This window comes from Ischnura elegans, chromosome 6 (genome assembly GCF_921293095.1).
Source record: "Ischnura elegans chromosome 6, ioIscEleg1.1, whole genome shotgun sequence".
NCBI lineage: Eukaryota > Metazoa > Arthropoda > Insecta > Odonata > Coenagrionidae > Ischnura > Ischnura elegans.
In genome coordinates this window covers 68,960,316-68,987,884 of record NC_060251.1, presented here as the reverse complement: position 1 = coordinate 68,987,884, position 27,569 = coordinate 68,960,316, and the positions used below count along the sequence as shown (strand labels likewise).

Here is a 27,569-nt window from a genome sequence, read left to right as displayed (position 1 = left end):
AGGCTCGAATTTCATCAAATGGAGGTAGCACAGTTCTTGCGGATTAGTCGTTCAACTATAACCATGCATATGCAGTGGTTGCAGGTAACATAAAGGTGTGAGACGAAGTAAAATGTCAGGGAGTTACGATAATTTCAAACCTATGATTTGGAACACTATAATGAAATATTTGTAGACACGCCCTGAAGAAGCTAAGCTTCCTGCTAAGCTACTTCACACTCGCTAGTCCACCAAGAATACATGTAAATTCCGGGTTAGAAAGATTTGATCCGTGAAATAAATGAATCACAAATAAAAGCTGCGCGATGCGACAAAACCTGCAACGAGCGAACAGAGAAAGCTGTACAGATTTTACAAGAATTAGACTGAGAGCCGATGGGGACTTTGAGGCTACGTGGTAGGCTTAGATTGTTTGAGTGAGCAACAGATATATTTCTGAGCAATGCGGAGTAAATTTTCTTAGGATGGCACAACGAATAGCAATAATAACTCGCCTTCGCGCGAAACATAAATGGAGTCAAGGGCGGTCTGGCCAGGTCAGCTGGTCGGCGATCACCGAGGGCCCTCCGCAACGCTCGAGTCTATCGTGAAGCGTATACTAAAAAAGACTGAGATTACTAGAACCAAAGTTGTTTGCAATTATAAAGTAATGCGTTTTCATTAGTTTCTTTATTTACAGTAAACTCAGAAAAAATATGATATAAAAATAAATAAAGTCGTCAGAAGATAAAAAAAGTACCTGATGCTTTTTTGAAAGGGTTATTCGAAAATATTTTTGAAGTATTTTAGATTTCAGTACAATTTCAAATACAAAATTCTCTAAGTAGATGATGGAAGCATAATACATTTTTGAATTTTATAAGCTATGGAATGCTCACTTTTCAGAAGCATTTTTATTACGAAATTGTAGAATTTCATAAACTTTTATCTAGCTAGAATAGCGTCAAAATCCATTTTCAAATCCATCAAAATCCATGAAATTTCCTGAAATATTCTGGGGAGGACCCCGGCATCCCCCGCTAAGGAGGGGCCCGTCATGAGCCCTAGCCGAGGACTTTTAAATACCTTAGACCGACCCAGAATGAATTCAATAAAAATTAAGTCCAACACAAAACAGCCACATCGTAAACCTTGATATATCTTCCAAGTTAGCTGCTGGTGTCCCTTTCCACATGCCTATTGAGGTGGAATGCAATATTCCAGGCGGATGAAGATCTCACATCACTGCCAAAAGTTCGCCCCTTCAGCAAACCTAGGACGAATCGAAAAACAATACCATTTTTCCGCACGTAATGCAGAACTTCTAGCTAAACCGTAAATGCATAAAATTAACTTGCGACCATTGAAAACCGATTTGAAATTCTAGGCCAACCAAACAGATGAAACCAAATACGGAAGATAATGGAAATATCTCAAATATTAAAATGATAACATTAAACATATTTATTAGCATCTTGAATACATTGAGGTTACAAACTTATAATGAAATCCTCTCCACATTCTCTTTGTCAAAATTTTTGAAACTTGGCCTTCCGCCAGCCTCAGGACGACTCAGAAAATATTTCGATAACACCCGCGAGTAAAAAAGAACTCCCAGCTACACCGATAGATCTTCTCGCTCGTCTTCGAGCATAGAGGATTTTTGAGGGGGCTTACCATGACTTTCCAATCCTGAAATAATTCTTAGGTCTCCTAATATTGGCAAAATAAAATTACACCAGATGCAGGAGCCATTTAAGAATAATTGACTCTGGGTAGGGTAATTCCCTCTTACTACGCTGGGGAACAATTTTGAACACATTTTCTGTTGACTTTAATTTTTTAGCTACTTTATGCAAAAACAGGTGTGACGATTTCAAAACTGCAGTTAGTTTTCTCTCTCGGCTACATTAAGCGTCGATCACAGGAAGTATTATTTCTCTCCATTTGTCTGACATAAGCTGTATTAGACTGACGCCGGAGGCTGATGCCGTAGGAGACCACTGACAGGTGCATGGCAGTGTAGTTATGCAGGAGATACCATAGTGAGACTTTCTTCTTGGTGGAGCTTTGGTGTTGTGCGAGCTGTTTACACGGATTTTTTTGTCGATTCGCGCACATCGGTAAACCATGCCTTTTAATAATTACGTTTCCTGTATGGACTGTATTAATGGAATAGTATTCTACCAATTAAGGTAGGTTTCCGTGGAGTACTGAAGAATAATCTGGGAGCCTCCCTTTCATTCCAGCACTTCTTTCTTCAATTCACAGTAAGGCCTACACCCTTTTAATCTATCTAAAAATCCTATTCTCTTCCTTCCCCTCCCCCTTTAACCTAACATTTTACCCTCTAACACCGTTTTCAACATCCCCTCCCCTCTAAGTTTAACTTTCCCTCCATTCATATTTTCTGTCTCCTCCGTATTTCATCCAGAAGCTGCCTCTCCTCACCCACCATGTCCAGCACTTCGTCGTTTCTCCTCCTCTCTGTCCACTTCACCTTCTCCATTCTTCACAGTATATATGGTGAGATTTCCCTTTGCTTTCCTTTATTTGCAAATTTTTGCGACGCATGAGACAGAAAGAGGGAGTATCCTGTACTTGCCTTAAAAAGTTGACGTGATAGACAAAAACAGGTTATTTTTTAATTCAGGGGCCAAAAGTTAGTCAAAAACAAGTCACACATCTAAGACAGCAAAATGGCTATTACACAGTATTATTCTCACCATTGTCCTTCTTCTCTTCTCTTATTTACTTTTCCTTTCCCAATTCCCTTTCACAATCGCATTTGCCCCAATCCACTACATTGCGCTAAGTCTGAAGCAAACTTAATGTAATCTCAATGCGCTGTAAACACCAATACAGCATCCACCCCAGAAGCCATACATTGAAAAAGCTTGGCATCAAACTTGGATTTATTGCCGAATTCTCGCACTTATCGGAATTCAAGAATATAATTTCGCAAAATATATTGAAATGACGATTTAGATAATTAAAAAGGTATTTCTATTCCATGAACAATAATAATTCAAAATGAAATACATACTTTCCGCGGTAAAACTAAAGAAATTGCCTTGAAGTTAAATCAAGATTGATTTACTCGTTATAAATACTATTTAATGAACTAAGGAACTTGGAACTTAACCATCGTAGAGAGAAACGCGCAATTCTGCTTATAGGTCATTTAGGTAGAAAGACTGTGCCGATAATATGTAGTCCAAATAAAGATTGACTCCTCATTTACATGGTACACGTCACATCTTCGGTCAAAAGATAAAATACGCGCTAAAGTTATCATTAAGGTCCAATTGAAACGGTCTCTTACTTGACATAAATAAGAGTAGACTCCAATCACATAGTATCTACAAAAAAAAACTTTTGACTTTCTCCTCAAAATCAATGATAAGCTTTACCTAGACAACCCCATTTTTCCATGGATACTCAAGAGTTAATAACAACCATGCCGGATAAAGCCATAGCTCAACCCCAAAAACTCATTGAAGAGCGAAAAGGTCCATGGCAGGGAACTGCACAAGGAATACTTGAATTTCATACGCATGTGGCTTAGTCAAGGATGAGCTCTGGCCTCATCTCTCAAACTAAACTTATATCTTAATTTATGTTTGAGTAAGTATCCGTCGCTTTTTCAATTTCGCAAAAATTGCATTTTAATTTTGGAGAAGAAAAAGACTAAAATTTTGTAATTCAATGAGTAACGAAAGCATAATGTGTATGCATTACACAATATTTACATTACATTTTTTGCATACCTTTCAGGGTAGAATTTATTCCTCTGGTGTTGATATGGTCATCATTAGAAGAAGCTCCAGAGTTAATGAATATCCATCGGCTATTACTGCTGTGATAAGATAAAATACTTTTAGAAAGTACGCACAGAGATCTTACATAAAGATTAATGTAAACAGTGCGATGCTGTAGCGTTTGCTTACCTAATGTGCGCCTTTTGAAAGATGTAAACACCAAATGCAAAGCTTATGGACCATATCGACTGCATCCGCTGCGCTAAAACCATGAAAACTATATCCGATGACTGGAGTTTCACTGTGCTCTTGCTTGAGGGAAGACATGAAGTGCTCGGTACTTCCACTAGCAATGCGCATCGCCACATGTTTTCCCATGGCATGGGTGGAACCGCCCATTCACTTGGCACTTGATAGCTGTATAGAATGGTATTCGCTGGTGAAGTCATAGCAGGGACAAAGCTTACAATGACCCAAAAACATCTGCTCAACAATTCTACATTCAATTGGCTTGGCCTATTTACACACTTTTTCAGCCGGAACAAATATCCTCTCCTACTATACTACCTGCTGTTCGCACAGCACTGGCGGTCTTGCATAATCACTATTAATCTAAATTGCCATGATCCATTGCCAATTTTTCACGATAAATTAGTACTAAATATCTCTAAAACGCAATGGTACCTACCTTTTATTTAGATCATGTGTATTAGTAATGAATTTTCCACGGTAGATCAGCACAGATGAAAATTGCGGATAATGCTGGATTTATAAACCCGAATTGACGCATCCTTAAAACATAGTCTTACTTGAACTCCAATAAATAAGACAAGGATTCCCAAATCAGTTGATGAGCAATAGATTTTAATTATTTAAGCATGGACCACTACGATGAAACCGTTAAAATTCTGCAATTTATTTTGGAACCATCTCAAATGCTACAGAGAATTGTATATTTCTAAAGTTATACAGTTTAATACTTAATTCATTCAATTCAGTATTACTCAGTAAATTTTCAATTTTAACAACAATCTTAAATCTGTACATTGAATTTGTTTCAGATTTAGAGTTAACTCTCATTCTTGATCATTTCGCCAAAATTATCATTCTATATGAGCAATGAGCATAGTACCTATTTACCCCGCGTGGGCAAAATACGGGCGCCTTTAACAGAAAAACAGACGGCATTAGAAAGAGAAAGATTGAATAAACGAAATAAAAAAATAAAAAATACAATGCCAGATAAGCTAAAACACCGTAAAATTATGTGGAGGCTGGCAATAAGCTTTTAAATGAGTCCGAAATTAGTTCCAATGGTGCTCCTAAATATTTTATGTGGACCTTACGATAATGGAGTGAGTGCTATGAGGATTTGAGATCTATAAAAGGATAATGTATAATTTCAATCTTCTCACTACTCTAGCAGTACAAAAATGCTGAGATACAGACTCTCGTAACAGATTCTCAGAAAAAATTCCTAAACGTCAAAATTCTGTCCTTGGTAACTCCAATAAATATGGGTAGACGCGCGCCATATACTCCTGTGGTCTAACCATCAGGGTAAACCACATAAGCAATACTTAATGATATGCTTAGAAAGAGATAATGATGATTAAGCCTTTTTACCTCCTGACTTCATAAATGTTCCATTTCATGAGAAGAAAATTTATAATCGAAATTTTAAAAAAATCCATAGCCATAAATTGCACAACGCCTTTACCGGGGATAGCCAATCAGCGATCTTACCAGGTACAAATATTACAGAAGCGGATCCTCATTCCTAAAGTCGGTCTCTAAATGTGTTGTCATGCACAGCGCATTTGAATGGGTTGACAGAAGTCGCCATTCGCGTCGCTAAGGAACAAATTTATCTGAGTTTCACGGGAAACTATGGTATAACGAGGGGTTTCAACCGAAATTTACATATATGATCATGTCGGCCTCGGTAGCGGCGGGGTAAGTCCTCGCCTACCATACCGAAGGTCGCGGGTTCGGTTCCCGCCTGGATAGGTTTCCCCTTCCATAACATGGGTGTGTGTGATCGTCTGTTGTTGATTGTTTAAACTCCTGATGTAAAGGCCACAATGTGCTGTTTTCGGAGGTAATTCATATAAATAAATAGATAAATGTGATGTATGAAATTCATAACTCTTCAATGCTATTTCTCACAATTACAAACACCATACCACAAAATATTGGAAGAAAATTGGATCGCATTGCACTCATCACCGCGCCGCGGACAATTTTTGAGAGCCGATTAAAATTCGACCGAAGTGGCAACAGAAAACAGCCTTCTATGAGATGGAATTGGGCCTTTTCTATGCAGTCCCCTTGTTACCAGGCATGGAAAGGTCGGAGGGACGATGCATTCTCAGGAACCGAGAAATCTCTTTTACTTATATTCACTCTCAGGTCTCGCCTCCTAGTTGATAAAGATTGTGGTCGCCCAACTTCCTTACTACCCATTTACTTACCTATTCCTTCCCCGCCCCTTCACGTTTACACACCGTTAGTATCTTCTCCGTTATAATCTCGTTTCAAATCCTTATTCAGACTTAGCGAAATCAAGTAACTCCTGAATATTGCGGCGGTAAATAATTTTAGCCTTCTTTTTAATTAATATTAATTTTATTTAAATGCTAAGGAAGCTGAAAATGGCGTCCGTCATTTACGTGAGGTGATTTTGGCGATTTTTGGACCACCCTACCCTTTTAGGGGGTGAAGGAGTCAAGCCGATTCTTACCTAATCTCACGTGACGGAAAGGAGTTCTGGCAAGTATCACGTAATTTTTTCCGCAAGAAAAAGTATAAAATGTGATTCTATACTACTATCTTAGAAATCTTAAATACTAGTCTTAACTAACATATAGTATTAAGAATAAGATAAGACTAATATTGATACAATAATAGAGTAGTAATTGACTGGAATATTGCTTAATGCATTGAAAGGATCCTTTTTTTCCTTGACTTCCTTTATAGATTATTTTTAAATTTTCTGAAATAATCGTTTGACTTCAATTGATTTTTGAAAATATTTGCAGAGTAATCACTAATAACTTTCATGCTATCTTTGTCGAATTTTGCCTCGAAGGACGCCACGATCTTATGCATCTTATTTCAATGCGATTTTTAGACGATCCCTTTTAGCCAAGGATAGCATTTCAGAATACAATTAGGGGCCTCCACGAAATATATGAGGCTAAATTGGCAATTTTTGGACCCCCCCTTAATGAGATATCGTGAGATTTGTTTTGATCCCTCCCACTAATCTCACGTAAGATTGTTCAAAACGCGTATTTTCAGTGTAAATACGTTAATTTATTCTTCATTGCGTTGATTATGTTTAATTATTTTTATAGAGAAAGACGTTTTGCTGAATTCAACCCAGTTTTCTCACAATTTCACTCCGTTTCATGCGGAAAACAATTACGTGATATTTGCCAGGACCCCTCGTCTCCCTCACGTGATATTGTACGAGAATCAGCTTGACCCACACTCTCTTACTCCTCCCAATCCCTTACTCACTTACCTAATTAAAGGATTCCCCCAAAGGGAAATACAGTACATAATATTTTCGTCAACCAAATTTTCGAATTTTTACCACACAAGCACATCTAATCATACTTCATCGACTGACGGTTACGAAAAATAGATTTTCCTTATTATATTTTCAGGAAATTGCATTATAAAATCCGCATTTGTACCGTTTAATATTGCAAAACTTCTGTAGGCATACGAAAAATGTTCAGTACTGCTGGAATGCATGTTTCGCTTCGACTGATGTGAAACTCATTATGATAAAACACTGTTAAGACGCTCATTGTATCGGAAGAGCTATGAGTAATAAAATGTTTGATTTAAGCGCACAATAGCAGGAGTTATTACCATGTGAATGCTTCAAATAGGCCTTCAGGAAAATTTTCATTCACAAATAAACGAATTTGTACAGTGTAAAAATTTCACAGAGAAATCGGGAGATACGGGTTCGAATCTCAGAGAAGGCGAATGGTTTTTTTCTCTGTGGAATTTTCGCACCATATTTATTTCCTTTGAGTATGAGGTATTAGTATTATCGGGTAAAAACGCAGAGGAAAACGGTATCCCTATTAAAAAAAGGCCTTCTGGAAATTATTGACTCGTTCACTGGTACAACCCGAGGGTTGGTTTCGAAATGTGAGGGTTAAGCTCATCGCTAACTTGGACATTCAGTCTTGCTAATTTCACACGTCCTGAATAGGGGGAAAATTCTTTCCCTGAACCACCTGGCATTTCGAGGATTTTGATTTTGGAGGCACGAGGGTTTCACTTAGACTTTAAAACTGTGATTCCCCCCACGGTCAATATCCGAAGACGTATGAAGAGGAGAAATTATATCGCACACAGGTACCCGCACCTCTGGTCTGAACACATTCCTTGCTCACCATATTTCAAAGGTAATCCTCCAAGAATGGAATTTTGACAAAGCTTCATTATTTTTTAATTCCATTTCAACGACGCCATCTCATTTATTTTGATTATGGTGACACTTTTTCGTTCATTTTATAGTAATCTCTCTGTTTTCATAACTTTGAAATCATATTGTTGTAAGTATTCCAATCAAATTGATGATACTTTACCGCAATACGCTTCTTTATCTTCGCTATTTTTTCGCGTTTCATCAGTATTATGAGGAAAACCCAATCAAACCTTGAAATTCTGTGACAAAACTCTAATCAACATTATGATACAGTCAAAATTAATTTTTTAGCCTGGAGATGATACAAAAAAATACCATTATATGAGTTTTACTTACCTATTCCTTTTATCACACTAAAGTAAATATTTCGCGATATTTTTTTAGAAGGTGGTGACCCCAATTTTTGATCTTATGCTTTCGTCCTCAGTTCCTCGCTAGCGGATGCCACGACATAGATGTTACGACATAAACTACTCAAAAAAATATCCTACACACTATGCAATAGGCACGCTTTTACAGTAAAGAGGATTGCCTACATCCTTTAATAAATGTTAGCTAATTATCGTCAACTTGAATTAGATTTGGGTGACAAAGGCCGTTATTTTTCACCATTAATTGTTACTTTCGAGTCGTTTATATGTAACATAACTACCGAGAGGGTATTTTACTCCTAATAATCTTTACGAGGAACTTCAATAAATTTCAAAACAAATTTTCAAGTTATTTCAACATTTCAATACACCCTAAAGCATGGTATTAGCTCGTCTACCCTGTTATTGTTGCAGATCTTTCATTTTACAATAAAATAATTGTGCCACGTAATATTCGTACAACAAAATAACTGCAAAAATTACATCTACGACACTTCTAGAAAAATTATTGTCATGGACATTAGCGATTGTTCGGACATTTAAAGCGCTTACAAAAGTTTTATTAGCATGACAATCGTACTCCATATATTCTAATTGCATCTGGAATTCATATTTATATATTTACGTAATAGCTTAAGTTTTACGGCAAAAACAAATGACATTTACTCTCATGCTATCGCATTCATTGCCATGGATGCCGTCCAAGAAATCGACCTCGTTTTTAAGTGATTGGTACTTATTACAAGTTAACTTACAACTTTAAGACGATTTTCGGCGAGTATGAAAACAATCGGTATACAAGACGTTTGTAAAATCCGTAAGAGGATAGTAGGAAAGTACTATTTACAGATGTCAGACTCGTGAAACCTAACCTAGAAGCCTGAAAACAGCTCCCGCGAGATCCAGTTTGACTCTAACCCTAATGCAGTATTTCCTTTCCTTCGATGTTACTTCCACATCCAACGTCTGTAGGCTGCATGCCTGCGCTTCTCTTACTGATACGTTTTGCAACTTTCACGCGAATCTTGAGAGGAAGCACTTCAAGCAACCTTGGGCGTCTTAAACCTTGAGAACGGCGGCCATTGATGAAATAAATCAGCATTCCGGCAGCAAGTTCTCGATTCATTCAATTTAACTAAACTTTCGACTCTGTCTGGCTTTAATCCACCACAAGCATTTAAAAGCATTTAAAACAGAAAAATATGAATATGATGATTTTTTTGCATTTCGAATTTTTAAGTTTGCTTTGGAACACAGGATATACGTATGATAAAATTATAAACAACAAACGGTGATTTCCACACTTTTAAATGTAACTCACTGTCTACCATAATTTTGAGACTCTATTTTACCTTCATTACCATTTGCTGTCCATATTTTATCATGTATGAATTGCATTTACTCCACGTTAAGCCTAAAACGATTTCATACGAAAATACATCAATTATGATTATAGAAGAACGGGAAATGATTGACAACGTATTACTGGAACACGAATTGAGTTGAAATTATATGCAATACCCTTGATTCCAAATGCATAATACTATCTTAAAAGATTTCCAAATATATAATATATTCTAGTACATAAAGCATTAATAAAAATTTACTTACTATTTAGGAGGCAAACACTTCAGTAACAGTCCTTACTTAAGTGCATTGATACCATATTATTTAGGGTCCTCAAATTGTGATTAGTTTTTTTCCGATTTAGCAGGACAAAATATTTTGCAAACTCTTATTCCCTCAGCGAATACCAATTACTCTAATCATAAGTAACAAAGATTTGTTTAAGCTAATCAATACACATCTTGGATTTATAATGAAAAATACAGGTTGCACCACTGGAGTTAAAGTATTTCATGCGTAAAATATTGATGTTCAAGTACCTTCAAATGCAGGGGAAGTATTTAGAAATAAAATCACTTAAGAACCGGCAGTGAATCTCATTAATACACTTGGAGCTTTCAAAACACCGCTCTAAATGTATTTGAAATTCAAAATACAAAATGCCTTTGACTTGGATACTTGAGAAACAAACTACAAAATAGTATTTTAAATACCTTTCAAAATTCAAAATACATTTGTATGTAAACTAAGAGATATAAAAAAATATAACCTGTCCTGGTACGTTATGGATAGCTGCGAACATAAAGGAAACGATTCTAACGAAAACGAAGTGATCTCTGAAGCATAATGTTACAGAAGTGTTATCACAACTACTTTAAAAGAATTTTACAAATTTATTTTACATTTTAGAATAAAAAATAACAAAAATCTGTATTTAAAATGCATGATACTAAATAAATGCAGGGCTTTGTATTTAAAATACCAAATACAAATTACAAATGTATTTCAAATACGCATTTTAAAATATTTGAAGTAAGTACTGACCAGCCCTGATTCACAATTGATCTTCTCAGGGACCGACGTTACCATAATGTATTTCATACTGAAGTAATGTCTGATGCTAATGTAAAGATTTATCAGGTTGCGCACCTGGTGAGGTTTGCCATTACTACTTCCAACGTTTCGACAAATGACACGATCATCGTCTCCAGCGATTTCGGAATTTAAGAGAAACGTTGGAAGGAGTCATAGTGAATCGTAGAAGGAAAGATGGAAAACCTCAATCGGTATGAAACTCGAGACATATTCACGCATATTTCATACTGTCATTAATACGTTCCCGGTACGATAATCAAGTAGGTGGTGCACTATAGAGGAAAACTATTGGGATATCTCGGTCCAATTTTTCGGCCGACTTATTATGTACTAGCAGTCCTTATTATCTACAAGCATGCCACCCTGCGTACCCAGTAGTAGCCAGAGAAGCGGGAAACTTGGAATTCATACTCACATAGCAGCATTTTTAGGCACACAGAACCGCAAACAATGGAAAACACGATTACCATACAAAGCGCACGGGATCAGCTTATATTCCGCTCCACAGCAGTGACCGAAGTGATTAGACCAAAAACGTCTTGTGAACTCATATCCCAGCAAAAACGTTTGCACCGAGAGTACTAGGTAAGTATCCTTTGATTTATGTTTTCCCTTTGAGCGAGGAAAATACCCGATGCCTACCCGATAGGATAACCAACCATAGAAGTATGAATTGACGTAACAAATTTTAATGAGAAAATTATGCAAATGACTCGTCGGACGCAACCAAAAGTAGCACTATGGGGTTAGAGAGCGTGAGATGCACATATGTACTAATTTTGACTGTAATCTATCCAGCCGTATGGAAAATCATAGCGAACAGACAAAAAGATATCCCCTTTTCTATATGTATACTATAGTCCTTCTGGCCGATTCAGGTCGCTTGTGGAAACGACCAGGATCACAAAAGCGACAAGCATCTAAAGGGAAACGCTGGGATCGCCCAAAGAGTAATGTCGCTACCCAAACAGTGAAATATCCCAAAAGTTTTTAGCTATAACGACACACACTGGGAAAGTTTTAAGGAAGAAGCATGTGATGTAATACGCAGACCCGAGACATATTTTCACGTCTGGCGGTTGCATCCGGTGATGCAGCCGGGAGGAGGCTGCCTTCCGCCCTGCCTTGGCAATGATTTCAGAGGCTTCTCGCCACCGGCGCGTGGAGAAGTTCGTTAAAAGGGGAAGGTCGACAGGAAAGGGAAAAAAGGGGTGAGGATCGGAGAAAAAACAGGGTTCCCCCCGTTTGCCTATATATACTTGTGGTGAAGGGACTCTTGCTTCGTCAGAGAGTCTTGGACGAGCCTTGGGAAGTTCTACTTGGGAGTCCAGCAGCCAGCCCGACGGAGCTTCAAGTGTAAAAAAGAAAATCCTCAAGACGGCAAGTGAAGCATCTCCGAAAGGTGGCAGTTGACTCGCCATTTGCATAGCTCTCAGCCTCTCTTGATCTCCTGACCAACCGGGACCTTTCTCGTTTCAAATTTCGACGTAAGCCAATTACAAGTGGATACACTTTCTCTTTAACGGTTTTCATGGATAATTCGGTGATCTATCACGTTTGGAGATAACTGTAACAGAAAATTAGGAGGATAATCGTGCAGATGGGGGAAAACTTTTGCTTACAAAGAATAATTAATCGTTTGAGGCAATGTTTTTCCTGCTGTGCCTAAAATACATTCTACAAGCAATAGGACTAAGATTAACATATCGCAGATAATTGTGGAACCACAGTGATAAATTGAGCGCAACTACGACTGTGAATATTTACATGGAGTTGTTAAAATGAAATACCTTTCGTAGTTTTTAAGCAGAGATTCTTAGTGAATGACGGTTTTTTCTAGATAAATAAGTGACAAAAACATTTAATTATTCTGTCGATAACACAATATTTCCATGCACAATTACGGTAAAAAAATAACGATCAAAAATTAATATGATAAAAACAATGGTATACAATAATCACGTATGCTATTTGTCTACATAATTCATATATAAACATATCATTTGTAAAAATTGAATCAAGGGTTGCTCTACAGATCGATGGAAATTTGAGTCAAATATAATGACGATGATGCCATGACCTCATTACTTACGCGACTTACTTCCTAAAAATTAGTAACGTTGATCGAATTACTCGAATGGATCGAATGGAATATAAAATACATAAGGCATTGGTACATGGGGATAAATTAATAAATCACTAGAAATAACACAGCCTAGGGCTATATCACTTTTGGTTAAGCCTGAATAATGAATAGATATCTCATTACTAAATGAAATATAACGGGAAAAATTAACGAAAAGGAGGATCAGAGAGTTACATAATTCGTAATTACCGTCTTATTTGTATTGTTGACATATTTCTGATTTTAAACATTATTCATATTCGTATTATCACTTTATAATTATTTTTTTCGTCCATCAAAGGGCAATCTATATAAAAATGCATTCAAATTAATTCTTAATAAATTTGTGACAAAATCTGTGCCCAATTTTTCAAAATAAAAACAGTAATACCAAGTAACTCATAGTAATAGTTGAAAAAGGACTGATTATTTTGCTGTTCCGGCTTCTTTTCAATGGAATGATTATTCCTTAAAAAGTACCAAGCTTTAAATCACCTGAATTTGAAAGAAAATAAATTTTTTTGAAACCTAAACCATAAAAAGGGTGGATATGTTTTGAGCTTCGTGATGATTATTCAATGCATACTCATGTTTAATTTATTTTTCAATTAAAGCTAACCATGATTTCTTCTTATCCCAAATTCAAGATGGCACTCGCAATGGGTGAACCAATGGCAGCCGCCCAGTGGGGCAGCAACAAGACTGTAGTCGATATGGTCCTCCCCGAAATGACCCACCTCATTGACCCACACTGGTAAGAACCTTTCCATCATATTTGTGGGATGCATTTCACCATCTAAAATTCCATTTATTTCAACACAAAAAAGAAGCGTGGACAATCTGGTGAAGGCATAATATCCACGTCCTCCTACGAGTCTGCATCCATTTCTATTCTTCCATTGATAATTACAATTTAAAAATTTTTATTGCTAAAAACAATAAGTTTCTTACCTCGCCAAAATGCTTTTGCATCGCATGCAGTGTCAATAACACATACATGCATCTACAATTTGCATAAAAATGAATATGGGAGCACTAGAATCCTGACTAAATTCAACAACAAAAAATGGCAATTTTCCATAGTAAAAGAAATAACAACGGAACAGTTGCAATGACTCTTAAATATTTTCATTTCTGCTGGTATCCAGGTGTTCAGCCAAATAAATCCATGCAAAAATTTAAATGCCAAATTCTCCCTAAAAAATCAAAGAATCTATAAAAATGAAAAACCCTTATATAAGTTTTTGGAAAATTTTCATACAAGTCTTTCACTCGACTGGGGAAATTTCATTATAAATTTGAAACCTAATCCCACTTTTCAATCTGCATTAATCAGCGTCAACTGCCGATCGGTAACGATATAAAATTTTCTAAATGAATTCACAACACTGATTTTTCCTAATAATTAGTACTCGGTTCCTAGCAATTACTATTCGGAAGCGGAAATAAGTAAAATTATAATGCACTCACTCACGGAAATTGGTAGATTTATGATCCCAGCATTGATTGATTCCACGTTTAAAAACAATGATCGTAAATTTTAACCCAAGAGTTTGAAAATGTGTAATACAAATACCAATAACTTTTAATATACCTTCAATTATTCAGGTACCAGTTCCCTCCTATGAACCCTCTGTGGCACGGCATCTTAGGATTCGTCATTGGGTGCCTTGGAGTCGTCTCTTGGTGCGGAAATGGTGTTGTCATCTACATCTTCTCCACCACCAAGTCCCTCCGAACTCCATCCAACTTGCTGGTCGTCAATCTTGCCTTCTCCGACTTCTTCATGATGGTTGTCATGTGCCCATTCATGCTGATCAACTGCATGCATGAGACGTGGGTCTTCGGTGAGTTTACGATACGAAGCTCACAATACTAAGCGGCAAATGCCAAGTTCATCCCTTAAAATCATTAAAGAAATATAAAGATAATCATATATACTTTCCACGCTTTAATTTCACAAGCTAAAATAAGATTACGTTCACAGATATGTCGATCTTAGCGCTATTGAGTGCTTGAACACTCGATATTCTAATAGAAGTTTACCAGCTCTTATAACTTTAATAAAAATCATACAGAAAAAGTATCTTGATCTAATTATACATGAAAATTGATTTTAAATTAATATGAAACATGTATTTTTAAGAAATTCTGCAAAAAAGAGGATTACTGTTAATATCTTTTAAAACAAATTCACTATTGCACGTAAATGCACGTCGTGATTTGGGAAATAAGGAAAATGAGGAAAAAAGGAATATATATACTAGGAATATATATCTCAAAAATTGCTTTTAAGCTATCAACATTTCGTCATGACATTTACTTGAATATATAATGAGGAATGTAAGGTAAACCTCTCTCAGGAAAAAAAAACTTGATTAACTTTTCATCTGTATTCAATAACCTGGAAAATTGAGTTAATTTTAGAGCTGAGTTCGGAAAAGTTTGTCGCAAATAAATTCTCCAAAATATGGCCAGGTGCTCTCTTTCGATATGAACAGTGATATTCCATCTTATTTTTACATTAAATATTGGTTTCATTTTAAATGGGAATTACTCTAAAAATGAATTACGTAAATTTCAAGACTACCAAAATGCTGTTAAAGCTAAAGGAGTATTATGACTGATTTTTTCCCATTATCTTCTCTTTCCAGGGCCTCTGATGTGCGAGCTCTATGCTTTCGCTGGCTCGCTCTTCGGATGCACCTCCATCTGGACCATGGTGACCATTGCCATGGACAGGTACAACGTCATCGTCAAGGTGAGACAATGAACATCACGGAAAACTATTCCCATCAATCTATTTAAATAATATCGCTTAATTTTTACCTGAAGAATGATCGTATGCTTTCTCGTCGTATTGTATCGTGGAAGGTTACTCGGGTTGTCCACCGGGTCAGGTACTCTATCACGGCCGACGTATCGATGAACGAGTCGTCCATCGTCATCATGGCATCATTCTCGTCTCATTTATCGAAAGTCACCGGGGCAACGTCATCATGCCCTGATGACGATGGACGACACATTCATCGAAACGTCGGACGTGATGGAGAACCTGACCCGGTGGGAATCCCGAGTAACCTTCCAGAAAATAATTACCTGGTTTCCGTCCGGGTAAAATTCTCCATTAACTCTTTCACATATTAATTTTTTTCAATTTCCCCTCGTCATTAGAGACTGGATATCGATTTTAAGGCGACTGGTACAAAAGATAATTCTCTTAATCTCGTCCATGCTATACATACTATTAGGCCATTCCATTAGACATTACGACCGACTCCGAGGCTAACTCTGAGACTAAGAGGGGAACCGAAGGCGCCCCCACATAATGAGGAATTTTTAAAGGTATTCCGGGAAAAGTAGAGTTGCATGCAGCATATTATGAACTATCCCAACAGTCATCCATTGCCTAATTGAACTTCCCTGTTCAATTCCTAAGTCCTACGGCCTCATTCCAAAAAATGTAACATGAAATATATACCTCAGTTTCCTAAAGTAGATAGTGAGCCAATGCTGACACAAATATATTATTGCAATGAATAGCGCAAGCTCTCGGTCGAACCACATGCACATACCTCAGCCAACGAAGGATGCTTAGATTTATTAATTAATTTGAGGAAATTAAAGAAAAAATCAATCACAATATTATAAAAATAAGCATGGCTGCGGCATGCATTGCTGGTTTTCCCTGATGATGTAAGGCGTACTAACACTTGGAAGCAGCTCTTCTGAAGGGTAAGAAGCGAGCCGAAGAAAAATAGTTTTCTTACCTCAACTGAGTCTTGTCGCAAAATTTGAGCCGTATAACCTTTCGCAGGTAGAGGCTATAGTAATACTTTCTATCAAAATATTATCATTATCGTACTATCTTATTTTTATAAATTTGAAATATGCTTCGACATAAAATATCAGGGGGTGTCCTTCATAATTACTTGACCTGACCCTATATTGATCTTAACCCCTCTCCAAAGATATAATCTATTTTTACCACCTACCATAGGGACTGTAGAAATAATAAAGTTGAAATATATTCGACATAAAATATCAGGGGGTTTCCTTCATAATTACTTGACCTGATCCTATATTGATCTTAACCCCTCTCCAAAGGTATAATCTATTTTTACCACCTACCATAGGGACTGTAGAAATAATACTATAGGGAAACAATGTAAAGCATTCCACTTCAGAAGAGCAAGGAGCCAAATTCTGAAAATTGTGGAAAATATACAAAATTCCTCCTTTAATGCTTCCGTTAATCCAGAAAAAATTCGGTAAATGCAAAAAGTCGATTATTCAAGTCCGTCAGATCCTGACTCGGCAATGAAATAGCCTTTCACTGAAACATCTAGACGGAAGAATACTTCGCACCGGGTTGTTTGAATTCGTTCGCCGGGAGAATATCAACTATTATTTTTTCATGTTAATTCCTAAAACCTAGTCTTTCGTCCTAGTTTCAGTTAGCGTATACCTTTCATTATTTCTGAAAAAAATCATTAGGAATACAAACATCTAACATCAAACTAGCTCATAATTTTCTATATTTCTGTCATTGTCAGATACTCTTTGAATGAAACGTGAAACAAGGAATAAGTTTAAAATCTTCATCATAGAGACAATATTTAAGTACGACGATAGCTCAAAACGATGTGGTGGATTTGACGAGTAACATAGATATAAGAGGTGCAATCTTGGGAGGTATAAGGCCTCCAACATTTTTCCCATCTAACTACTGACCCGAAAGCAATGGAACTGGAGATATTTCCTCTATGCCTAATCTCCCTGCAGACGTATATATTTTTCACAACATTGCGGCAAAGCTTCTTTAGGAGTCTCTTTCGATCACTGAAAAATCGCTGAAGCAATAGCAGCACGACTGCTGAATGTGCAGTCAAGGAGTGTGTCTTTCATTATTGGAAAAAGTAAAAGTCACTAGGGTAACTCCATCACCACATGTTCCCTTCAACTTTTGATGAATTTCAATTGGTTTCATACCACGAAAATGCAGAAAACGAATGATGGGACGCTGTTGGAGTAAGGTAAACGTTTTCATTTCATTTTTAAGTGATTAAAATAGTTCTCATTCTCGACGTTACCGAAAAAGTTCTATCTCTCATAAAAAGAAACCATCTCCGTCACGTATTGATAAAGAGTGCATTTTTATTCTACAACAGTACACAAATTTCAATTTCTCTACAGCCTGAAGAAAAAAATTGGAGGCCTAAGAACTTGAATGGATCTCGTTTTGACAAAGTTCTGAGAAAAAAATTCCCAAAAATCAGTCATTACGGACCATATGAATGCATGTGTTTGACCATATGAATGCTTGTGTTTCAAAGCTGTCCATTAACGCTACTTCAAACCCGCATTCCTAATTGTTTCAGGGTCTGTCTGGAAAGCCATTGACGATTAAGAAGGCTCTCCTATGGATCTTCCTTGTCTGGGCCCACGCTGCCATCTGGACCATCTTCCCAATGATCGGCTGGAACAGGTAAGCCATCCTAAACCAGATAGAACGCTCTATGTGACACCAATCCCTGACTTGGAGCCGATTTCATCCATTAACCTCTTGCGCTGAAATGACGAGTCTAGCTCATCATTAACTTCTGATGCTAAATTGCGCAATGAAAAGAGTAGTTCGTCAAAAGATTTTCATAATTTTAGCACTATTTAAGGGAACAATGTAAAATGAAAGTTTCACAATCCTAATAAATAGACGATAATAAAAATAAATAGACGATATTCAGAAAATAAAATGAAGTGGAAGGAGATAAAAGACAAACTATTGGGTGTAAAACTAAAGACGGGAAAAAACGTGCCACATCCCTACTTTCCAATCAGCTGTGATGAAACTAAGAGAATAAAATATTCTTCACGCTTGATAAAAGATAATTCAAGAGTATTCTGGAGTCTCTCTTTTCATTTCTATTCATATTTCACATAAACATTGACCACTTTAACCTATCCGACAGTACTATAAGGCACATTACGGTAATTGACTATACCCTCCAGAGAAGTAACCAGCCAGGCTAAACAAAGAGATACCTCAAGCAACATTCGCTCAAAAATGTACTCTCTGAGTAGATATAACGCAAAGATGAATACGAGACACTTCCCAGCACTCATACTTACCATCTGATACTATCCGCTGAATTCGTGAGAAGTGACATGATTGCTTCTAAAACCATATGATGGCTATTTGCAGTAATCCATAGTTTTTACCCAATTTACCACTTTCACTCACGCAAAGAAATTTGACAGTTTGCAATTCTTACGCATTTCAAAACGCTTACTGGAACACTGTTTCACTGATTACAGGACAATTCCATGAATAACTTGATTTTTTTCTATTACTAGATGATCGTTACTCCAATGCAATGTAATCCTGAGGTTTAACCAAACTACCCCATTTTCCTTCATTCGAGGTTTAACAATATGCGATTCTTACGCAGGTATGTCCCAGAGGGTAACATGACCGCCTGCGGAACTGACTACCTGACCAAGGACTGGTTCCACAAGAGCTACATCCTTGTCTACTCAGTTTTCTGCTACTGGCTGCCACTCTTCGTCATCATCTACTCTTACACCTTCATCGTCCAGGTAATAATAAATACATGATGATATAACAAAGAATAAATACGTCATTTTGCTTAAGCTACAATTAGGGATATAGAAATGATCCACGCAACCACATCCTTGAAAAAAACTCATCCTTTTCCAGGCTGTCGCTGCTCACGAGAAGCAGATGAGGGAACAGGCCAAGAAGATGAATGTGGCTTCTCTGCGATCTGCCGAGGCACAGAACACCAGCGCCGAATGCAAGCTGGCCAAGGTAATACTAAAATAATCTCATACTTTAAAAACTTCATTCTCTTGAATAAATACTTGTTTTATGTCTTTTGATGCTTGAAAATATGTCGAGCATTATTTTTGGCTATTTTATTAGTAGATTCGCTCAAAAGGAAAATAGCGATCACGTAATGTCAGCCTCTTATAGCCAATAATACAACTAGATTTGATATAAAATCTTCAATTCTTAGATTGCCCTGATGACCATCTCCCTGTGGTTCATGGCTTGGACTCCATACCTCATCATCAACTTCTCCGGAATCTTCGAAACCATGACCATCAGCCCACTCGTGACCATCTGGGGATCTCTCTTCGCCAAGGCTAACGCCGTCTACAACCCAATTGTCTACGGTATCAGGTGAGAAAAGTTTGGAGCTATTGAAGTTTCAGCAACAATCGGACTCACAATATTTAAATCTACTAAATTTTCAGTCGATTCACGAATTGCAAATACTAGGAGGCAACAAATCAGCCATCAACATTTTAATGCGAATTTCTGAGGGGAATTACTTACAAATAAAACAAAATTATATGATGAAAAATACGCATAAAATTACAAAAAATAAAGACGAGCAATAATTGCAAAAAGAAGAGGATACAGAGCTTCCGAATCATTGGAAGTTGGCAATACTTCGAGTGCGGATAAGGAGCTCTTCATAACCACTCCAAGCGCAAATAATACTTATTCTTCGCAATAAAATAGCTTCATTAATTTTTTCTTATTTTATCCCAAAATAAACTTTAAACACCTGGATAAAACGCCGTCATTCACTGAGTAGACCCTTGATAGACCTTTTTTTGCGAAAATTATGATTTATCCGATTACTTACCGGTTAAAATGAAAGCAACTTGCATGGATTATTAATATTTTCAAAATTCTAATTACAATAATTAGTTATGAGGAAATGCGAAAACCAGCAGGCGACCCAGTAAGGCATCTGGTGAAAGCAAGTCAAACAGAACTGCTTTGCAGCTAAAACTGACAGTGATTGTGCTAAATTTGGTGTCACAGATCGTATTTTACTACGATAAACTCAATGTCTGTCATGCAGGGTCATATTTTGTGCATGATTCTATTTAAGGACATAATTAAATGCATGGCACATTTGAAATCTTGTTTGATTAGACTAACGATATTAGTATATTGCATTTAGGATGTTTGAGTCACTTCCTTGCTTATCCTCAACTCATTAAACACCATCTAAACCATTTCATTCTGGCCTCTGAAAAAGTTTCAGTTTCACATACAATGGTAGAGTTGGTACGAGGATCACTGGGATGATAGCTAAAAGAATATATAATATTTCCAAATAAAATGCAACAGACAGTAGACAGACTGATGAAAGATAAAACAGGTCACATGAAATGAATGTTGGGTACAAAGCAATGATAGAAAGTGCGAGAGAGAGAAAGCTTGCCACGTATGAACAAGTATTTTGCTAACACTTGTTCAAGCGCCCGTGTATCTAGGATAAAAATTCAATCGAGGGCCACGAGACTTCGACGTAGCACTGTATTTCGTTAAGAGTTAGCGTATGATGTTCTATAATGAACGTATAATGCAATGCTCATCGAATAAAATTTTCAATCCAATACATTTTCAATAGATGATTGCTAATGCATGTTTTTCCGAGAGCAGGGCTTCCGAAAAATTCCTATAATTTTTGTGACAAGAAAATAAAACTTGACTTTGATGCCTAACATGCTGATGCCGCCATGATCAACTTATTTTGACATTTAATTTCCAATTGAACAGAAATTTCTTAATTAAGGTCACTTCTGCATGAATAATACGTTCGGCACGAGCAATCATCGGATTATTATTTCATTAATGACGGAAAAAACTCTATGTATTGGGGATGCTAAAGAGACTTAGTTTCATTTTTTGCGATACAAATACGAATATTGACTTTTTTTAATCTTAAGCCAGCCATTGATCTTTAAACTTGTTCAATAAATATTCACGATTATAAATCCATAAATTCTAGCGCAGCAAGCAATCTTTCAATTGCAAAATTAAAAATATATGTCTTGGAATGCCAAAAATTTTTCAATGGGATATTGAATTAATTGTTCAATGCTCATCTATCAACACAAGTTCGCAATCTCTACCATGCCGGTGAAAGGTTGTTTACAAAATTCACTGGTTTTCCAAAATAATTTTAATTTTTCGTACAGTTAGTTTTTCGAAGTAGCGGAAGCAACCCCCACATTTTTTTAGAACAAAAGCAAAGAACATCGCACCTCAATTAATAAAACCTCTGAGATTTTCCTATGCAACACACTCCTTTATACTAGTACCCAAAAAGTAAAGCGCTCATCAGTGACGCCAAAGAGTTCTCCCCTTCTATTAATATCCTTTTCGAGTATTTCCTGGGGCTTATTGGGAGAGAATAATCAAGAAAGCCTCAGCCTGAGGACTTTAATTGAACTACCTAGCTTCGTAACCTTTCCAAATTTCCGTTCTTTCATAGCTTAATTAACATAAACATCTATCTCCAGCGGTAAGCGCTGTTTAAAGCTGGTTGTAGCGGTAATTGCTGATTACTGTGACCTTATATTTTAACTACGTCCATTTAATACTTGGTCCATTTATCATTCCAGGGCATATGAAAAAAAGATGGAATTCACTTATTCTGCAGACGTGAAAGCGACACATGAATTATTATTCTTTCAACGAGTACATGTCCATGACATCATTCATACTTTACGTGAAACATCCTATTTAGAAAATATTAATTTATGCATATTTGAATGATCCAGTAAATTACACGATGACCCTTTGATATTAATTTTAAAATACTCTGAAAATATTCTAAACTTATCGACGAATCGTAATTTTATCATAAAAATATTTTCTATAAAAAAACCATGTTTTCATCGCGAACCAAAAAGAATATCGTAAATTCTCTATGAGCCTGACAGTCTCTAAATAAATTGCTTCATGTACAACGAAATGTAGTTAGCTGTATTTCGTAATTTCATTATGTTATGATACTAACAAATTTGTTGTAATGACTCTTTATCATTCTCATTCCTTTAAATGATCGCAGCGCCGCCATCGGATTTTGGTTGCCTTTTTTAGAGCTAACATCTACATTTAATTTTAAAATCTAAATATGAATCGAGATAAAGTTAAAATCATAATGAAAGTGACATAATAGTGCATTGTCATCTGGTTCTGAGTCATATTGAAAATTTAAACTTGATAGCTAATCGGGAGTGGTTTAAAATTGAGTTGAAAGATTTGACCGGGAGAAGACGAAAAACAACAAAGCGAGTTTATAAAAGCGTTATAAAAATATGCTTCATTGACGGTAACAATGCACTGAAACATTTTTTTCTAATTCCTCCCAAAACAGCCACCCCAAGTACAGGGCAGCCCTCAACGAGAAGCTTCCATTCCTGGTTTGCGGAGGTGACGAGCAGCCAGCCCCACCAGCTGACAACGCCTCCAGCGGCACCGCCACTGAGGAGAAGGCCTAAGAAGGCACAACCTTCTAGTCCTTGGAACATATCCATTGGACCCTCCAGCCAACGCAATCGACTCCTAAGATGCACCGCTACGAAGCTACCGACACCACATTAAAACGCAACATAAATTGTGAAAAAATACAAAAAAAAAACATCACCGACAGGAACATCGACTGCAGACCATGCCTCTCTCACTACGAATGCTGAAGAGCTGCATTGGACGCATTGACTCAGAGAAAGGATAATGAAGCAATAAAAAATATGTTGATTACGTCAACATCAATAAAAATTTACTAGCAAACCGTAACATGAGCTATTATTTCATGACTATGACTTCTCAATAACCTTTAGTCAACTCCTACCTATTTTTCCTTACAAGAAAAATGCCATTCTCCAAAAATATAGCTTCACTTGCTGAAAATGGTGATAAATCCTGAATAGCAACGGAAAATGCATATTCCCTATATTGAATTTATAATAAAGGATACTGTAGGAATTGTAGCAATAAACTCCTGTATATATCGCTAATTGCATACCTAGATAAATACTATCTAAACCCATAGCAGATTTAAAACCTGTTCGAGACATTATAAAAAAAGAAAAATAATAACATACGCTTCTGCGAATACCAAAATAAGAAGATAAAAATGGTATATATTTAACTTCTACATCTATATCTAAATCACGTGGATATGGCATCCATCTCTTAAATCACTTGGTTTGCAGAAAAATTAACCCCCAGGCAATGAAAAATTCCTGAAAAATAGAGCCTATAGCCAAATACGTACCGAATAACGAACTTTGTCGAGCAATCGACGCAAATAATCCGAGAGCTAATTTATTAAGAGAAATATACCCTGCATTTATACGCCTCCCATAGCACATTGGCATGGCTTAAATTATGGATACCGTTTCCGTAAAATGATTTAAACGCAATTATGTACTCGAGCCTAATACCATGTCCTCAGTAACTACTCAACTGTTACCAAAATGCTAATTTGAGTCTGCTATAGAACGTTAGACAAAGATGGCCAGCATGGAGATGCTTCATATCACACGTAAATAAGAGACAGTGCACAGATATCCCATCTTACGAAAATAATTTTAAACAGAACATACGAATACTAAAGAGCTGATAATTCATTTATTCCTAGCAATACAGGTTACATCTGAAGACTTCATCGATATTGCTATTCAATCATAGGTTTATTCAAGTTTTTCGGTCCAACTTCAAAGACTAAATCAATTTACAGGGACTACGTAAAGAATGAATTTTCAGAATTTATTGACGAAAAATTCAATTAAGTTAGGCACCCACAGAAAACGATGGTGTTAAACCTTATGATCACATATGTTCACTCCCCAAAAAACTAAGGGTTTGAAATTTAGACAAAACTAGGGCAGGCCACCCGGCGTTGCTCGGGAAGGATAGTACTCAGATAAGAGGGAAACTTGGAATTCATGGTCATATGGCAGGATGTTTAGGTAAAGAAACAATGCAGGTATGACGATGGCATACTCATATGTAACAGCCAATAATGGAAAAAACGATTTCCGTATACCGAGCACGGGATCAGCTTATACCCAGCTCCACAACATCGATCGTTATACGCGTCCGAACGCCCGTAGACCAAAAACGTGCGAACGAATACCCCAACAAGAAATTTATCACTGAATGCTTGTATACATATGTTATATTTTATATCTTAATTACATTAGTAATACTTGTGGATACTTTGTACCTCATTGAATATGCTGTATTTTACAAATAACACGACTTTAGCTTTCACACAGTAGGTTTTCGCAGGTTTTTCACGCCCACCTCCTTGAGTGGGCGTTTTCCTGCAGCGGGCTTTTTCGCTGAAGGATACTACACCCTTATCCTCATGTTTTTTTCCAACAAACAGAAATCTTTTTTCCACAAAATTTTCACGTACAGCTGTTCATATTTTTGACATTTCACAAATATTGTATATCCTTTGTATTGTAAACGTTTGTCTACTATTTTTTAATGTTTGCATTGACGCTATGGAGGGGTTAGGTGGAAGAGGGGACTTCTTAGTCTCAACCTCGCCCGAATAAAAGCATTTTATTATTATTAACAAGAGGGTTTACGCGTAGAATCCTTTGAGTTAAGTTTTCCCTTTATGCGTGCCAAGAGGTGTACCTACCCGATGTCCAATTGCAGAAGTTGTATGACGTGACGTAATAAATGGCAAAGAGAAAATAACGTAAAGAACGTGTCGGACGCAACCGAAAGTATTACTAAGGGGTTTAAGAGCATGATATGCACCTATTCTCTTACTTTGGTTGCAATCCGTGCAGTCGTATGGAAGCGCATAGCGGAAAGACAGACAGACGTCCTCTTTTATACATAAATATTTAATTGAAACGCCTGAAAGAGCCATTTGCAAAATTGGAAACGAACATTTCTCACACTAACTCCTTAATTGATTAATCCGACCAATTTTCTGCGGACTGAGACTCCATGATCCACCTTGATAAGTAAGTATCCTAAATAAAGAGATGTGGAAACTTAATCGCTCAATCATGAAACATGATGGCATCACGAAAAAATCATCAAAGGTCTGGTCAATAGGACGAGTGGCATTTCATGAGAAAAATAACGATAAGTAAGGTAGAAGAGACGTTGCACGATGGATGGAGGTGAAAATTCTGGCTGTTTGCAGAGCTGCGTCCGTATAATCTTGGGATTTGATTAGATTAATTTGTTTCACTGGCCCAGTTGAGGCCAAAATCCAGCCCCCTCTTCCCCTTGGCTAGGGCCCTCTTTTACAGAAGTAATAAATACGGCAATAAAAAAAATATAGCCATTAGTTAAAAAAATAGAGGTTGATAAATTTGAATTCTCATGTAATTAAGCCACGTTGAATAAGTGGGCCAGCTGTCGGATTGTCTTTTTGCTTGACCAGGCGCGTCTCTGGTCATCTAATAGGGCGGGCAAAGGCACCTAGGACTGATCCCGCCATACGCGAGAACCTATGGATTGGAGCATAAATTGCTTGCCCCTATGTCGCGTGTTCCACGTGAGGATATCACCAAGCAAACCCATGGACTGATTGTTATTAAGGAGGACTGATTACAATTAAAAAGTAAGCAGTTTTATACAAGTAAAAGATTCAAATTGTTGCGGCTTATGAAATGAAGCTTTTACTGAGTGCATACTCATACGAATACTAAAACAGGTTGAATGACCTAGAATAATGCAGAGAGGATTTCTTTCGTAAATCACTTCCCATGGTTGTACACAATGACCTAATATGAAGAGTGACCTTAGGTGTGACCTAATAGAGTGACCTTAGGTGCAAAACACCAATAATATACTCTCTGCTTTGATTATTTTTATTGCCATCTCAAGCTGTAAGTCACATTGACTTCCAGGTCTGATTATGATATCTTGACACTGACAAGTGACCTTATTACTACATTGTTTTCCTCAAAAAATAGGTTGCTAAACTCTAGTTTTCCAGTTGAATATACGAGGATTTGTGCGAATCAAATAATCATACAGCTTGCCAAAAAATAGAGAGAAAACGCAAATGAAAAAAGAGAGCTAAAATTTCCAATATTAATTATTATTCATACTACTGACATAAGAAAGTAATCATTGGTAAAGTTAAGAAAAATTAAGAAAACCATAGTAAACGAAGTAACATAAGACGAAAATAATGGCGCAAAGAAAAAATTATGAGTGAAAACTATGGTGGGTAATAATCAATGAAGGCATCGTCCTGTACGCAAACAAATTATTTTTTTTAATTCATACATAAAATGATTTCTCAGTCACTACGAAAGATTAAGAAACTGCAAATTCGTAAGGTAAATTTGCTGGAGTTTGACACCTCAAAAATTATGGATGTATGACTACTCGTTTCTAATCATATCAATCCAAAATATCAATTTGAAGTCACAGCAAAAATAAGTATTCGTATGACCTTTTCCGAGGTTTGAATAGTTATTTCAAGCAAGAAATAATGGCAATGGTAATTTATTTCACGAATGCTCATTTCAAACAATGATAAATATCGTAAATGGTAGATTTAATTTTTCAAATCATTTAAGTGTAGCTTCAATTTAAAGTGTTACATTGAGGT

The 27,569-nt window shown here is 36.7% G+C and overlaps 1 protein-coding gene across 1 annotated transcript; it reads left to right on the top strand.

The window, feature by feature from the left end:
- The first annotated feature begins 12,282 nt into the window (after positions 1-12,282).
- LOC124160962 (rhodopsin-like) lies at positions 12,283-23,761 on the top strand. The gene is made up of 9 exons (XM_046537096.1): positions 12,283-12,496; positions 13,782-13,888; positions 14,743-14,981; positions 15,789-15,895; positions 18,516-18,622; positions 19,584-19,731; positions 19,853-19,963; positions 20,172-20,338; positions 23,343-23,761. The coding sequence occupies exons 2-9, from the start codon at positions 13,782-13,784 to the stop codon at positions 23,464-23,466; spliced, it is 1,110 nt and encodes a 369-aa protein (XP_046393052.1). The 5' UTR covers positions 12,283-12,496; the 3' UTR covers positions 23,467-23,761.
- The last annotated feature ends 3,808 nt before the right edge of the window (positions 23,762-27,569 follow it).

Excerpts from the sequence above, each read along its gene's own strand:
- LOC124160962 (XM_046537096.1), top strand. The coding sequence starts at position 13,782 with ATGGCACTCGCAATGGGTGAACCAATGGCAGCCGCCCAGTGGGGCAGC. Across the intron at positions 15,896-18,515 it reads GGTACAACGTCATCGTCAAG|GGTCTGTCTGGAAAGCCATT; the intron begins GTGAGACAATGA and ends TAATTGTTTCAG. Across the intron at positions 20,339-23,342 it reads CCAATTGTCTACGGTATCAG|CCACCCCAAGTACAGGGCAG; the intron begins GTGAGAAAAGTT and ends CTCCCAAAACAG.